The sequence below is a fragment of the Prionailurus viverrinus genome, chromosome C1 (assembly GCF_022837055.1).
Source record: "Prionailurus viverrinus isolate Anna chromosome C1, UM_Priviv_1.0, whole genome shotgun sequence".
In the NCBI taxonomy this organism is placed as follows: domain Eukaryota; kingdom Metazoa; phylum Chordata; class Mammalia; order Carnivora; family Felidae; genus Prionailurus; species Prionailurus viverrinus.
Window position 1 is genome coordinate 152,167,155 of NC_062568.1, and position 14,131 is coordinate 152,181,285.

The following is a 14,131-nucleotide window of genomic DNA, read 5'->3' on the forward strand; positions in this document are numbered from 1 at the left end:
TTTTTTCAGATGGGATCAGTTTATTTTGTTTCAAAACAAGCAGAGAAGAAGGAATGTATTTAGAAAGCTTGCCTACTAATAGTGAAAACTCTATTTTTGTCACCACTTTTCAATTACAAAATTATCAAATATAGAAATAATTGGAGGAGATTGTGGCATTGTTGGCAAAGCATGGGGACATACGGCCTTTCATCATTACAGGTGAAGTTGTTAGTTTTGATACCTCATTTTTTGAAGAACATATAAAAAACATGTATCAAAGCTTCTAAAAATATGCTCTTTGAGCCAGCAATTCCAATTCCAAGAATTTGCCTTAAGGGAATAGTCAGAAAAAAATACAAAAATGATTATAAGTGGTATTTAAAATAGCTTTCTAATCACATGCACACACACACGCACAAATAGAAATAACTCAAAATTTAACAGCAGGCAGTTGGTTGACCAAATTTTTTTAATGTTTTATTTATTTTTGAGAGAGAGAGAGACAGAGAGACAGAATGAGCTGGGGAGGGGCAGAGAGAGGGAGACAGAATTTGCAGCAGGCTCCAGGCTCTGAGCTATCAGCACAGAGCCCGATGCTCGAGCCCACGGGGCTCGAACTCGTGAACCACTAGATCATGACCTGAGCTGAAGTCGCCACTTAAACAGTGTAGCCACCGAGGCACCCCTGGTTAGCCAAATTTTAGTAAAAACTTATTAGAACATTCTATGCAGTTACTGAAGAATCTTTTTTTATTTGATGATATGTGGAAATAGTCACAATAAATTGGTAAATGAATAAAATGGGGTAAAAATGCTATCTATACTAAGAGGAGGCTAAAAAAATACATAGATTCTCCCATATGTTAACTAGTAGTTCTGAATGGTGAAACTAGGATTTTTTTTAATGTCTTATTTATTTTCGAAAGAGAGAGAGAGAGAGAGAGAGAGAATGAGTGGGGGAGGGGCAGAGAGAGACAAAGACACAGAACCCACTCTTTTTAATCCACCTAAAAAAATTTTTTTAATGTTTATTCATTCTTGAGAGGGAGAGACAGAGCGTGAGCAGGTGAGGGGCAGAGAGAGAGGGAGACGCAGAATCTGAAGCAGGTTCCAGGCTCTGAGCTGTCAGCACAGAGTGCAATGCAAGGCTCGAACTCACAAACTGCGAGATCATGACCTGAGTGGAAGTCAGATGCTTAACTGACTGAGCCACACAGGCGCCCCTTTTTTTTGCTTTTTGGTACTTTATAGTCTTTTAAGGTTTTAGGTAAGAATATTTCCCTAGTTAAGGAAAGTATTGTATATTTTATTTTAAAATGTTTTCATAATGAAAAAGCTCACATTATCAGATAATATTTTGGTATTTAAAAAACATCTTAAAATATTCTACATCATTTGAGTGGAAAAGGTGCTTTTCTAAGAAATTCTCTGTGAGAGCCTCTTCTATTTTGCTATGAAGGCTATGAGAACTGACAGTTGCCTTTGCTTTTAATGGTCATCTTTAGAGAGAGGGAAGGAGAGGAGCCTCGGGGGGTGAAGAGCTAAGTAGTTAAGGACACAAAGTGATGTGTCACATTGCTGGTGCCAGGGATCAGCATGCACAGTCCTTTCCTCTGTGTAGAAACCCTCAAGGTTAGACCCTGGACAAGTTCTTGCTTTTAAGTTTCAGTTTCAGAACATCTGAGGAAAAAATGACCAAGTGAGGCCTTTTCTGGTCTCATACCTAATAAGTCCTTGATGCTCAGGCCAGGGTCCCATTCTTGCTAAATCTGAAGCAGGCATCACCTAACTATACATCTACTTCCAAAAGCCTTCTCATCTACTTCCAAAGCCTAACCCTCCAGGGGCAAGCCAGCAGACGTGGCCAGGTGCTGATGACAGTCCTGAGACAGAGTGACTACATGCTTCACTGTCCATTCTGAGTGAGTTGTCATTTCCACATTATGCTAATACCTTTTGGCTTCTTAGAATAGTCTTTGGTTCAATAGTTGTTAATTGTGTATTTTAATCATTGTTTTTTATTATTATTATTGTAAACCATATTTCTTTAAAAATTTTTATTGAGGTATAATTGATGCGCATTATATTATTTTAGGTGTACAACCTAATGACTCCATATTTATATAATAAACCATATTCTTTTATAGTCTACAGGTTACTTAGAAAAAAACCCAGATGTCTCATTGGCTCTGATGAAACAAAGCTTCAAGCAATTGCTATGAAATCAGACTTGCTCCCATCCTCCTGTCCCACTGTCTTTGGGATTTCTATTTAAGAAATCAGCCAAGCAAATTTATACACCAGGACATAAAACACTGCTTATTTAAACTCATTAGTTATATACTGTTAACATTATTATAGTGGGCAAGATGATATTTAGCTTATATGTACTATGTTCCTAAAATAAAGATTGACTTGATAACAAACCCAACTATAATCTAATTGTCATGAGTTGATGTCATCTCTAAACTATATTGTTGTAAAAAACTTTTTTATTTGGCATACTGGATGAATGAGGAAAATTGATGTTCAAAAAATTTTTAAACAGAATACATATTTGAACTATTTGATGCACCTATTTTCACTTTCATGCTTGTTCTCTTAAGATTAATAAAGTTAAGTCATTCCATTTTTCCCCCCAAAAGCCACATGACACAGACATTTCATTATTTGCTTCCAAACACAGATGGATCAGTAAGTAACTACCCCTTAGCAATTCACCTTAAGGTGAGCAAGAGACCACATTCTAATTCTGTTCTTGAAGTATAGTCTTTGGGTCAATTGAATCAGAATACGTAAGAGGAAAGAAAGAGAAAAAGTAAGAAAGAAAAGAGGGAAGGAAAGGAGAGAGGAAGGGAGGGAGGGGGAGAAAGAGAGAAATATAGATATAGAGGGAGGGAGGAGGGGAGGAGGGGAGAGAAGAAGGAAAGGGTATTTTAGAGATATTATCTGGGAGGGTAGATCTAGGTCTAGTGTTATTCCAGTGAGCTTTAATTAACCAGAAGGTGGCATAATGGTAGATGTCAGGGATTTAGGAACATGGATCATCAGATGATAGGCAAGGGATGTAGACAGGAACATGTCAGAAGCTAAAGACAATTGATATTACAGTGTTGCCTAGAATCCTACCAGATTGGGTGGTTATACTTATAACAGACATGCTCATCAACATCATAGCTATTATTTATTAAATGCTTAGGCACCTGCTAATAAGTGAAAGATAAGCATGCTCTACATATATTACTTTTTAAATCCTTCCAATAACCACGGAGTAGGTATCTTTTTTGACAGATGGGTAAACTGAGGCTTAGGCTTAAGTCAAAGAACTTACCGAAGGTAACACAGTTAGTATGGAATATGGGACTTGAACTTAGGTTGTTGTGTTTCTGAAGTTCCATGACTAGTAATCAGCTGCAGATAACAGGAATTTCTACAACAGCGTTTATTGTCAAATATATAGGAATCATGCAATAGCCTTTTTTGCTCTGTCCACATGGAGCGAGTATCGGGGTCAAATCACCAAAATCTAATGGATGAAATGTTCATAGTATAGTCAGCTCTGGTAGTTTCAGCAATTTCAAAGAGCAGTGATGATTGGTGTTATAAAAGCCATAACACGTATTTCTAGAAAGGAAAAGGCAACTAAACCTCTTTTTAAATCTTTTCATTGCATGTGCATTTGCCAAATCTGTCACTGCTTCTGGCTATTGTCTTTTTTGTTTGAAGTACTTCTTTGCATGGATTTCTGTACTTCGTGATCTTCCATTGTGCTTTTGAAATTACGGCTTGGAAGCTATTTAATCTTAATAGATCTTAAAAACAAGGTCACATTTTAATGTGAATGCTTTAAAATCAACCCCACTTGTTGAAATGATATGAAATAGCTCAGCAATGTTCCCATGACCTGTTTTTATGCCTTTTGATATCTCATGTGATCTCCAATCAGTTGGGCAGATTGTAGCAGAAGCTGTGGAACCTGGCTGCCACTGTCACTCTGACACTGAGCCTGGTGTTAGCGGCACAGACGAGGAGGAGAAGCACTGGAGGAAGCCAGAGATTGACACAGGTGCAGGTAAGGGCACATCATTACCTAGGAAAGACCTTTAGAAATCCTCTGCAAGACAGCCTCGTTTCCATCTTTCATCTTCCGACCCTTGCTTCCTCCTTCTTCCACCTTTATTTTCTTTTCAACTAATGAATTTGATGGCAGGAGGTGGTTGAGAGGCCTTAGGGGAGCTTTAAAGCTGACATCAGATATGAAGGTTATTATTCTTTTTTGAATGCATTGGTGCCTAGCTTGGAGGGAAAAAAGACTTTAGATTATAAAACAAAATATTGGTAGGGATTTTCAGATCAGTCTTATTTCGTAGTCGGCCTCCCAGTCAGTTGACTAGAGAGGAAGATTTGCCTAACTGACCCACTGGAGACCCGGAGAGCCAAGGCACATTTCATAATGGTTTATTTGAACTCCTTATTTTTTAAAATTGGGGAAGAATTTGTTGCCATCAGCATATGACTTGGCTCTTGGTGGTGAGTATTCCAGCTGCAAGATTTCCAATTAGAGTGACTCAACACACCATGACTCCTATGCATTGGGGCAAACATCCCATGTCCTTGAAATCAGGTTTCCCCATATTTAGTAGCAGGCTTTTTAAAACCACCCTGATTTGAATTTATGTATATATATATAGGGGGAGGGGTTATTCATTTCATTCATCCTATGGTCACATTACCCCCACTTCTAATTTTTGAATATTTCTTTTTGAGAGAGAGAGAGAGAGAGAATGAGCAGGGGAGGGGCAGAGAGAGAGGGAGACACAGAATCCAAAGCAGGCTTCAGGCTCTGAGCTGTCAGCACAGAGCCTGATGCGGGGCTCGAACTCACAAGCCGTGAGATCATGACCTGAGCCCAAGTCAGACGCTCAACCGACTGAGCCACCCAGGCCCCCTCCCTCCCTCCTCCCCCCCCCCCCCACTTCTAATTTTTAATGACAGTCATTAAGCACTGTGAGGTTATTTGAGATTTTACCCCATTTTCAAGCAAACAAGTTTGCCAGCCATGGTTTCATGGTGCTAGCAGAAGACACAAGTCTCCTGGGTCAGAGAAAAAGGACATTATTACTCACAATAAATGGTAGCAAGGATATTTGCACATATGCCAGTTCCCTGAGCTCCAGTTCCCCCTGAGTAATGTGGGGAGGGCCAGTGATGCTTGAACATGCAGCAGACAAGTTATAGGAGAAGGAGCCCGAGGGCTTAGAGAATTCAAATCCTTTGTGGTGGGCATTCCACCAGAGGTGTTCCAATGTGCTCACAGACATTCTGCAAGGCGGACCTGGCAGTTGTTCTTGATCAACTCTGATTCAAGCAAGAAAATTTGATTTATTGTAAGCAGTGGAAGAGGAGTGTGGAAGACTCGGCAGGGCTTCCTGTGTGCCAGAAACTATGCTAAGCATTTTACAGTTTACTATCACAAGGATTCTGTGAGTCAAGCATTTCTATTCCCATTTTATGGATAGAAGAATGAAGGCTTAGAGAGGTATTGTTTCCTAAGTTCACACACATAGAAGTGGCAGAGCTGATGTTCTCGTCCAGATCTATCTGACCCTGAAGTCCACACTCATTCCACTAAATCACATTGCCTCTGTTTATGAATATTGCTTGCTCTCTTATATTCCTTTTCCCCCAAAAGTCCATGATGTTACTATCCAAAAACATGTCATGTTTTCATACTGATACTTCTTAGAAGGATTTCAATTACTTTCTCTCTCTTACCTCAGGAATGTCATGTCTGACTCCCCCGTGGTGTTCGTGTTCATATAATAGCTCAGCTGGATGCCATTAGCCCTTTCTCTCCCAGAATTTAGGCACAGTGTATTATTATATGGTGGCTAGGCAGTTTTATTCCCGCATTTTCCTTAATGTTCTTTAATTAATCCATAAATTTAAAGGCTAGCTTAGCAAAACAGAGAATTTTATTTAAATGTTTTTCATAACTGACTTATTAATATACTTTCATGCAAGAATTTGAATAGCAACAAATATACTATTAAAGAGACTTGACACACTTTGTTTTAATTTAATTTTTTTAAATCCAGTAACAATCTATAATGAGATACAATGGACCAATGAAATGAAATATGAATAATGAAATAAAATTCAGGTGAATTGGCTACATGTTCTCTGAATGAACATTTGGCTCTACATTTCCCTCTGGCAGCTTTTAGGTACAATTTAGTAAATAACTGCTGTGACATGCTGAGGACCACCTATAAAAGTCAGCACCAACCCTACTAACAGGCCTGAAATTTCTGTTACTCCTTTGAAAGAAGACATCAAAAGTTACCTTCCAAATATATTTTTAAGGGGAATGTAATATCAGCTATCACTGCCTTACTTCAAAATGGCTTATTGTAATAGCTGCAAGAGACCAAGGAAATGCCACAAAGGACAGCTGTGTTTTGTGTTAGGAAATGGAATGGTAAGACAGTCCTGAATGGGGTATCAGAATAGGGAAGAAGATCAGGGCTTTAGGTTTCTGGAAGATTGTTGGCAGTGGGGTGGGGGGTGGGGGGTGGGGATTAGATGGCTAACCAAAAAGCCAAGCAATAAAAAATATGAGGAAGACACATTTGCCCACTTTATAAGTTTATATAATTTGGAGGTTGACACACTGGTGTGATAACCTATAGTATCTAGTCCAGGGCCCTCTATAAATGAAAAAGATTAGATTGATGTCGAAATTATTAAGATGACCATTTTAGAAATTCTTATCTCCCTAAGTATTATTCTACAGATGAAAAATTTAAATGCTTTGGGTATTTGGCACGGCATACCTTTATTTATTTTGCGTGGGTCATTTTAACAGAAATGCATGTATTTGTTAAATAGTAAGAAATGTATTTGAAGGTTTTAAGAAACATACTGAATTTACATTTATTGAAGTATGATGGCTAGTACACCCAGATTTGCCAGGGAATTATGGATGAGAACTTATGAAATAACTTCAAGAAGGTTATTTATGTTGAAATTTGTCCCAGACTACAAAGTCCTGTCTTGTTCTGTGATCCTGTTTTGCCAAAGGCAAATCAGTTTCTGAACTTAGATGGGAGGTATCCTGACCTATAATACAAATTGGTGTCTTTAGTAAAAAGTCTTACCTTGAGCTATAAAGTTATTTGATGACTAAATCTAGATATAGTAGCTTTAAAATGTGGGAGTAATGTGTGGGATAATAATCAGCTCACACTGTATTTTTGTGATTGTGTTGCCGAATGCCCACACGAGTACAAGAAACACAGGCCGAGGACAGGCATATTATGATGCTATAGGGAACAATGATTTCTAAGAAGTGAAATACTATTTTTCTTATTGTGTATTTTTCTGCAAGTCCTAATATTTCAAATGAAAGTAGGAGGTGTGTGTGTGTGTGCAGGGGTATGTGTGTGCATGAGAGATTACTGTAAGATATGGGGGCTTTGTTTGTTTTTAACATTTCTGATATTCAATTTTCCTTTAATATCAATGTGTCCATTAAATTGATAGCACTTCTTTTCATCACGAAGAGCCATTATTTAACCATGGTGCATGATGTAGTCGATGGCATCCTAGAATCGAGGAAATGTTTTATATATATCAGTGGCTCCTTGATATTATATATATATATATATATATATATATATATATATATATCTCATGTATGATTATACAGAATCTCTCTTCCTTGTGCACTTTGATTAAAGCAACCTTGCTTTCTAACCTTATTTTGCAGCACTGAATAGGAATTTTGTGTTGGAGGAAAGGGTACCACTCAACTCAAACAAGGAATCCAATCAAGTTGCGTCGGAAGTTGACACACTGGAGAAGAAAGAGGCAGTGGAGGAAGCTGAACTTGCCCAGCACAGGGATGTGGACACAATAGAAGGGAAAGGGGATGCAGCACGGTGGGGAACAGCTGGGGCTAATGAGGTTCCCTTGGGGGAGTGGAAGCCAACAGCAGAGCAGCCAGCCTTAGTAGAAGAGTTTACAGAGGAAAGAGGGATCCCTCAGGGCGTAACTCGTGGGGCAGAGGCAGAAGCAGAAGGGGATAAGAGGCTGGGTAAAGAGGAGGTAGGCCCCAGGGGGAAAGAAGCAGCCAGAGCCTCTGGAGGTCTGCATGAAGGTCAGGATGAGGCTCCTGAAGGGGGGGCCTTGCTGCCTACAGTGCTAGAGACAGAGAAGGTGGCTGCTGAGGAGGAGCAGGGCTCGGAGAAGACAGTGTTTGCAATCCAGGCAGCGGCTGTGAACTTAGAGTGTGTGCAGGAGGCAGCAGCCCCGAGGGAGGCAGTGACAATGGAAATGAGAGAGGCTGAGAGAGGGGAGGCCGTGAGTGAGGCAGGGCCTGAAAAGTCTGATGTGATGAACAGTGAAGAGGAAGCATCTACAGAGGTAGAGGACCTGGGAGCCATGGAAGATGCTGCATCTGAGAGAGAGGATGGTTCAGAAGAGACAGTGCTTGGGGAAGAAGAACCAGCCAAAGAAAGGAAGGTAGTTATGGGAAGGCAGACACCCTTGAGCTCCTCAACTTCTGAGAAGGCTGAGGCTCCCCGGATGGGAGTTGTGGAGGACAGCCTGGAAGAGCTTTGTCAGGAAGATGCTGAAAGGGAGGAGGTTGAGACTGAGCCAGAATCTAATAAAGAAGATGACAGGAAAGAAATGTTACCCAAGGAATTAGGTGTAGCAAGAGAGAAGAGGAAAATTGAGAGGCCAGAGGAACCTCTGGAGGAAACTGAATCTGAGAGCAGAGAGGTGAGGAGGGCAAATGCACATCAGGGTGAAGACATTTTAGAAGAGCAAAACTTTAAAGGGGAAGAGCAGGGAACCGCGAAGGAAGTGACACCTGAGGAAGAGACACAAGTCCCCCCAGTTGAAATGGAGTGTGATGCTGAGGGTGAGGCACCCATGGGGGCATCTGAATCACTTGGAGACACAGGGCTGCAAGGAGGAGATTCACTGAGAGAGACAGAGGTGACCATGTTTGAAGCGGCACCCGCAGATGAAAAGTCACTGGAAGACACAACAGCTCTGAGGAGAGAGGAAGGAGGGGAAAGACTGAGGGAAGCCCAGGACCCAGAGCCCAAAGACAGAGCAGAGCTGCTCCCCCAGGAGGACGGGGCTCCCTCAGGGCAGAACCAGGGGCCAGGCCCTGAAGGGGAGGGGGTGTTAGGAGCTCCTGAAACTGAGCTAGCGGGAAAGGGGCAGGTGCCCCATGTGATGACCACAGCTACAGGTGAGGCCCAGGAGTGTGCAGCCAAAGATCAAGATAGCCTGGCAGGATTGGAAGGCGGGGATAAGGAAGGGCCCGTGCAGGGGCAGCAAGGAGCCGGGGTCACAGTGATGACCCAAGGTGTTTCTGAGGAAGACTGCATGAAGGCAGAAAAGCTGAGTGAAGAAGCTACGGGTGGGGACCCAGAAGAGGAGGCTAATGAAGAGTGCCCCCTGGGGACAGGAGTGATGGCCAATGGGGACACAGACGGGGCTGGGAGTTTGCAAGGGGGAGTGGCGGTCGCTGATGAAGATCTCCACCCAAGGGAAGCGGCAGGAATGGCCACCGAGGAGAAGAGGGAGGTGTTGGCAGATGTGAAGACTGAGGGGAAAACAGAGGCAAATAAAGCCTCCTCCTTGTCAGATGTTGCTGGCAAGGGGCCTTGGCACCAAGTGGATGACTTACCGGGGAAAATGGCAGCTGCAGAGAAGGTGGAAGTGGTAGAGGAAACAGCGCTGGGCAGGGGGGAGGTGGCGGCGGTGGAGATGGTGACAGGGACCTGGGTGGGGGCTCCACGAGACCCTTCGGATCCCGGAGGGAAGGCCCCACAGCTAGGGCAGGATCCAGAGGGCAGGGGACTTGATCCCACGCAGGGAGTGGAGTCGGTGGGCACGGAGGGAGGCCTGGAGGGCTGTGCCAGGGAGCAGGAGTTGGGTGCAGCTAAGGAATTCAGCCTGAGAATGTCCCCAGGGAGGGAGTCAGAGCCTGGGAGAGAGAGTCTACAGGGGGTGGAAACACTCCCTGCAAAGCCTGATTGCCCTGAAACCCAAGAGAAGCAAGCAGTTTACAGTGCAGAGAGAGAAAGAGAAAGTGAGAACGCAGATGTCTCCCTGAGCAACATGAAGGCCTAAGAGACTTTGTGGCAGAAGGTGAGTTTAAGCCTGCTCTGTTCGGAGGACTAAACAGATACCCCACCTGAGGTCCCCTGCTCTCCCCGCGGGCTCAAAGCCTCATCAGTCCTTGCACGCAGCTGCACACAGCGGCTTCACTTCTGTGCTGCTTAACCCTAAGCCCAGGAGGACAGAGGCTGGGTAAGGCCCAGGTGGAGCCAACATGCACCCCCGACCCATTTCTACTCCTTTTGCCCCTGAGTCACACTCTGCTCTGCGGGCACAACTCTCTGCAGTGGTGAAATCCTGAAATCCCTGGCTCCTTTTCGGGGCTCCAGAGATGAAATCAAGAGAATGGGCCACAGGGACGTACCACAGACAAAAAGAATCACTCTCTATTCCCGAATTCATTTCCCTTTTAGTGGTTAAAAGGATGGCTGTGATTATTTGCCTTGCGATGGGCTCTCTGCCTTCATTTCTGCAGCTTTCGTGAAGTTTAATATAGATATTGCATAAATTATAAAATATATGATGATATTAAAAATATATACAAATTATGAAAACATGTAAAATATTGAAGATTGTAACTAAAGGCCAAAAATATTTTTTTAGCATTTCCTGCATTCCTGCTAATTCCTTGATGCCCTCATGTCCTTAAGTGCCTGTTTCTACTACCCTGAGTGATTTTACTCATAGTTCTATCCTTTTTATTATTTTTCAGGATATTTCAAAGATGTCTTCCAGAAGACTGAAAGAGTGGGGAAAGATGCACCCAATCGTCTCACTAGAACTTTAGATTTTATCTTAAAAAAAAAAAATCATTGTGCTTGTCTGAGCTGGTTCCCAATCTGGCAGTGCTAGTCAGTAGCATGGTGAACACCTTGAGAATAGCTGAGTAGATCTGTAGGACCCTCTCTAGGGGCACTGGTTCCTAATGGAGGGCGGTGAGGCTGTTATGTATTCAACATGGCTAACGTGTCTCTGTTCCAACCAAACTGATGGTTCTCACGTGTTTGACTTTTACCAAAGAGCACCTGAAAGGCTCAGTCCTCACATCTGTTTAAATTCCTTTTTATTTCTAATCAAATATTAGTCCCAGTTTCAAACATCAGAGTTTTATTTCAAGTCCGTGGCTTGGGGCGTTAATGATTTGTGAGAATGAGCTCTAAAGGTCCTTCCTTGAACACTCAGTACTAGGATTGCTCTAACCCTGTAAATCCTCCCAGGAAGGGATTCTATGGCATGTATATTCACTTACATTTAGGAATAGTCATTCATCCTATTTATACCAGAAGGGTAAAGTGGCAATCTTATTTCAAAATGCCCTTTGTTTTTGTGTGTGGGGGTTTCTGTACTTCTGCTTTCTGAGGTAGACATAAATGCTTGTGGCATTTTGTCCCTGGGGGCCTTATTTATAGGTCCATTCAAATTTAAATCAAAGTAATAAATAATTTAGCTGACTGAAATGAGTAGCAATAATTATAGCAGGTAAACAGTGCACATGAGCACATACACCAACATTCTAAACTCTAGATTCTTTGGTTGATGTCATTTGATGGAAAAGAAACTTGGATTAAATTAATGTGCTGCTCACCTTCCCAAGTTCTGTTATTTCAAACCTGTGAACTAACCTTGCAGGGCATTGTAAATCAACAGTCAGAATCACTTTCTAAATTACCCCTTGATATTACTAGAAGTAGTTGTGCATCAGCGTGCCTACTGGAGATTTCGATTTCCTTGAAGACATCTTTGTTCATATAGCAGTACCCTAAAAGGTACATATGTTTGGCCATCTTTTTTCACATGAGGAGGTGAAACAAAATTTCCTAAAGCGGTGATTCTCCAGCTGGAGCACACATTAGACTTGCGTGGAGTACTTTCATGAATGATTCAACCCTTGGCCCCCTTCCCCAGAGATTTGGATTTAATTAGTTTTAGATGGGTGTCGATGTCAGCTGTTTTGTTTTTTGGGTTTTTTTTTGTTTTTGAAATTCGGTTGATTCTACTGTGGAGTTAAAATTGAGAAGAGCTGCTCTTAATCATCATATAATCTATGCTGGCTGCCCTACACTCTGTGTCCCTAGGGGCCAGGCATATTATCTTTTTAGGTATGTTTCATTTTAATAAAGGAGCTGTTGAATGATCAAAGCTATAATGGACCGTGGTTCTCAAAATGTGGTCCCTTGATCAGGATATCAGCATCACCTGGTACTGTTCCAAATACTAATTCCCGCCCTCATCTCACACCTATTAAATTGGAAACTCTGTGGCTGGGGCTTCGCAGTGGTGTTTTAACAAGCCCTCCAGGTAATTCTGATGTACTCTAAAGTCTGGAAACTGCTGTTATGGACTATGGATTGTACCGAGGATTAGTCTCAGTTGGAAAATGGATTGCAGAAGCATTGTGAACTTTCTCTCTTTGTCTCTCTCTTTCTTTTTCTATTTCTCTTCCTTTCTCTAGGAAAGGGCACTCACTATAAAAGTGATGGATTCATATTAAGCTCAATTTTATTATGGCTGCAATGATGTGTTTATGAGCTCTTTCAGCCCCATCCCCCATTGAGGCTTGAACATCAGCCATAGCATACCATAGATCTCCATCGTCTGTCTTAAGTTTTATGAGTGGGTTTCATCTACATTATATCCAATTCCATTTATTACTGAGCTGCATTACTGTGGAGCTCTACAGTATTTTTTCCTGATCTCAACCTGAATGCCACAGAGCACTGTGAATACATAGCACCTTATGGGAAAGATTGTAAACTTGTTAATTCCATTGAAGAATGAGTTTTGTACAATGTGCTAAATGGAAATTGCATTGAATTATTTTTATATTTAACACATTCCGTCAAAACATTCTGCAACATAATTCTACAATCTGCATGTGGGTTTAAGTGTGAAATTCAGTGTTGTGATATTTTGATTAAATGAATTAATTCTTTCTCTGCAAATACTATGTTGATAAAACTGTATGTGAAACTGAACTGATTTTTCCCCTAGTTTCATCATTGAAAGCATAAACAAACTATATGTTTACAGATAAGACATGTGAATGATTCTTTATCAATAAGATTAGACTTTGAACATCTTCTTTGTCCTTTCATTACAAAGTTTAGACTCCATAAAGCAGAGAAAATTAGTTTATTGAGCTGTTTATATTGACTGTCTATATTCAAACATGTCTTTCATATACATGAGATAATATTAGGAAAATTATCACCATTTCATAAATAAGTAAATAAAAGCTCAAAATCATGTTCTTGTCTAAAATCATGGTCGGTCTCAGGTCTTCTGACCCCAAACACTGATGTTTTTCATCTCATGCACTATCTTCTAGGAAGAGATGTTTTAATAGATACTAAGATACTACATGCACACTTATACATGTTTTCGTTTACTTGTAGAAGGAGGGAGAAAAAACTTACAGAGAAAATAAGGAAGGGTGAGTTTGAGAGTGACTTTGAAAGAATTCCAACTGTATTTTATTCCCTGTTCTCTTTTATCTCTTACAGCTGGCTACAGTGACAGGAAACTTCTTTTAAATGATGTATTCATGTGGCTTAGAAGAGGATAGAACAAATCTCATTAATATATACTGTATCAGCAAGAAGGGAATTATATTTACAGCCAATCAAAGAATATGGTAAATTATTTAAATAATTGAAGAGAGAAAAGTAGACAACCAAAGTAAAGGTAGGCAGAATAGGCTACTTATTTTTTTTAATTAAGCCTTTTCTATGGCTTTATAAATTCTTTGTTATAAGTTTGAAGTATAGTTGAGTTCCTTAAAATTTCTAAGACCTGGGGCGCCTGGGTGGCGCAGTCGGTTGAGCGTCCGACTTCAGCCAGGTCACGATCTCGCGGTCTGTGAGTTCGAGCCCCGCGTCAGGCTCTGGGCTGATGGCTCGGAGCCTGGAGCCTGTTTCCGATTCTGTATCTCCCTCTCTCTGTGCCCCTACCCCGTTCATGCTCTGTCTCTCTCTGTCCCAAAAATAAATAAAAACGTTAAAAAAAA

At 41.3% G+C, this 14,131-nt stretch overlaps 1 protein-coding gene across 1 annotated transcript in view; it reads left to right on the forward strand.

The window, feature by feature from the left end:
- The window catches only part of ERICH3 (glutamate rich 3), a 106,071-nt gene extending 92,832 nt beyond the window's left edge, over nucleotides 1–13,239 (forward strand). Inside the window, exons 13-15 of the mRNA XM_047868877.1 lie at nucleotides 3,929–4,054; nucleotides 7,754–10,155; nucleotides 10,838–13,239. Of these exons, the coding sequence (XP_047724833.1) occupies nucleotides 3,929–4,054; nucleotides 7,754–10,137 (2,510 nt within the window). The 3' untranslated portion in view covers nucleotides 10,138–10,155; nucleotides 10,838–13,239. The remainder of the gene's footprint in view (nucleotides 1–3,928; nucleotides 4,055–7,753; nucleotides 10,156–10,837) is intronic.
- The last annotated feature ends 892 nt before the right edge of the window (nucleotides 13,240–14,131 follow it).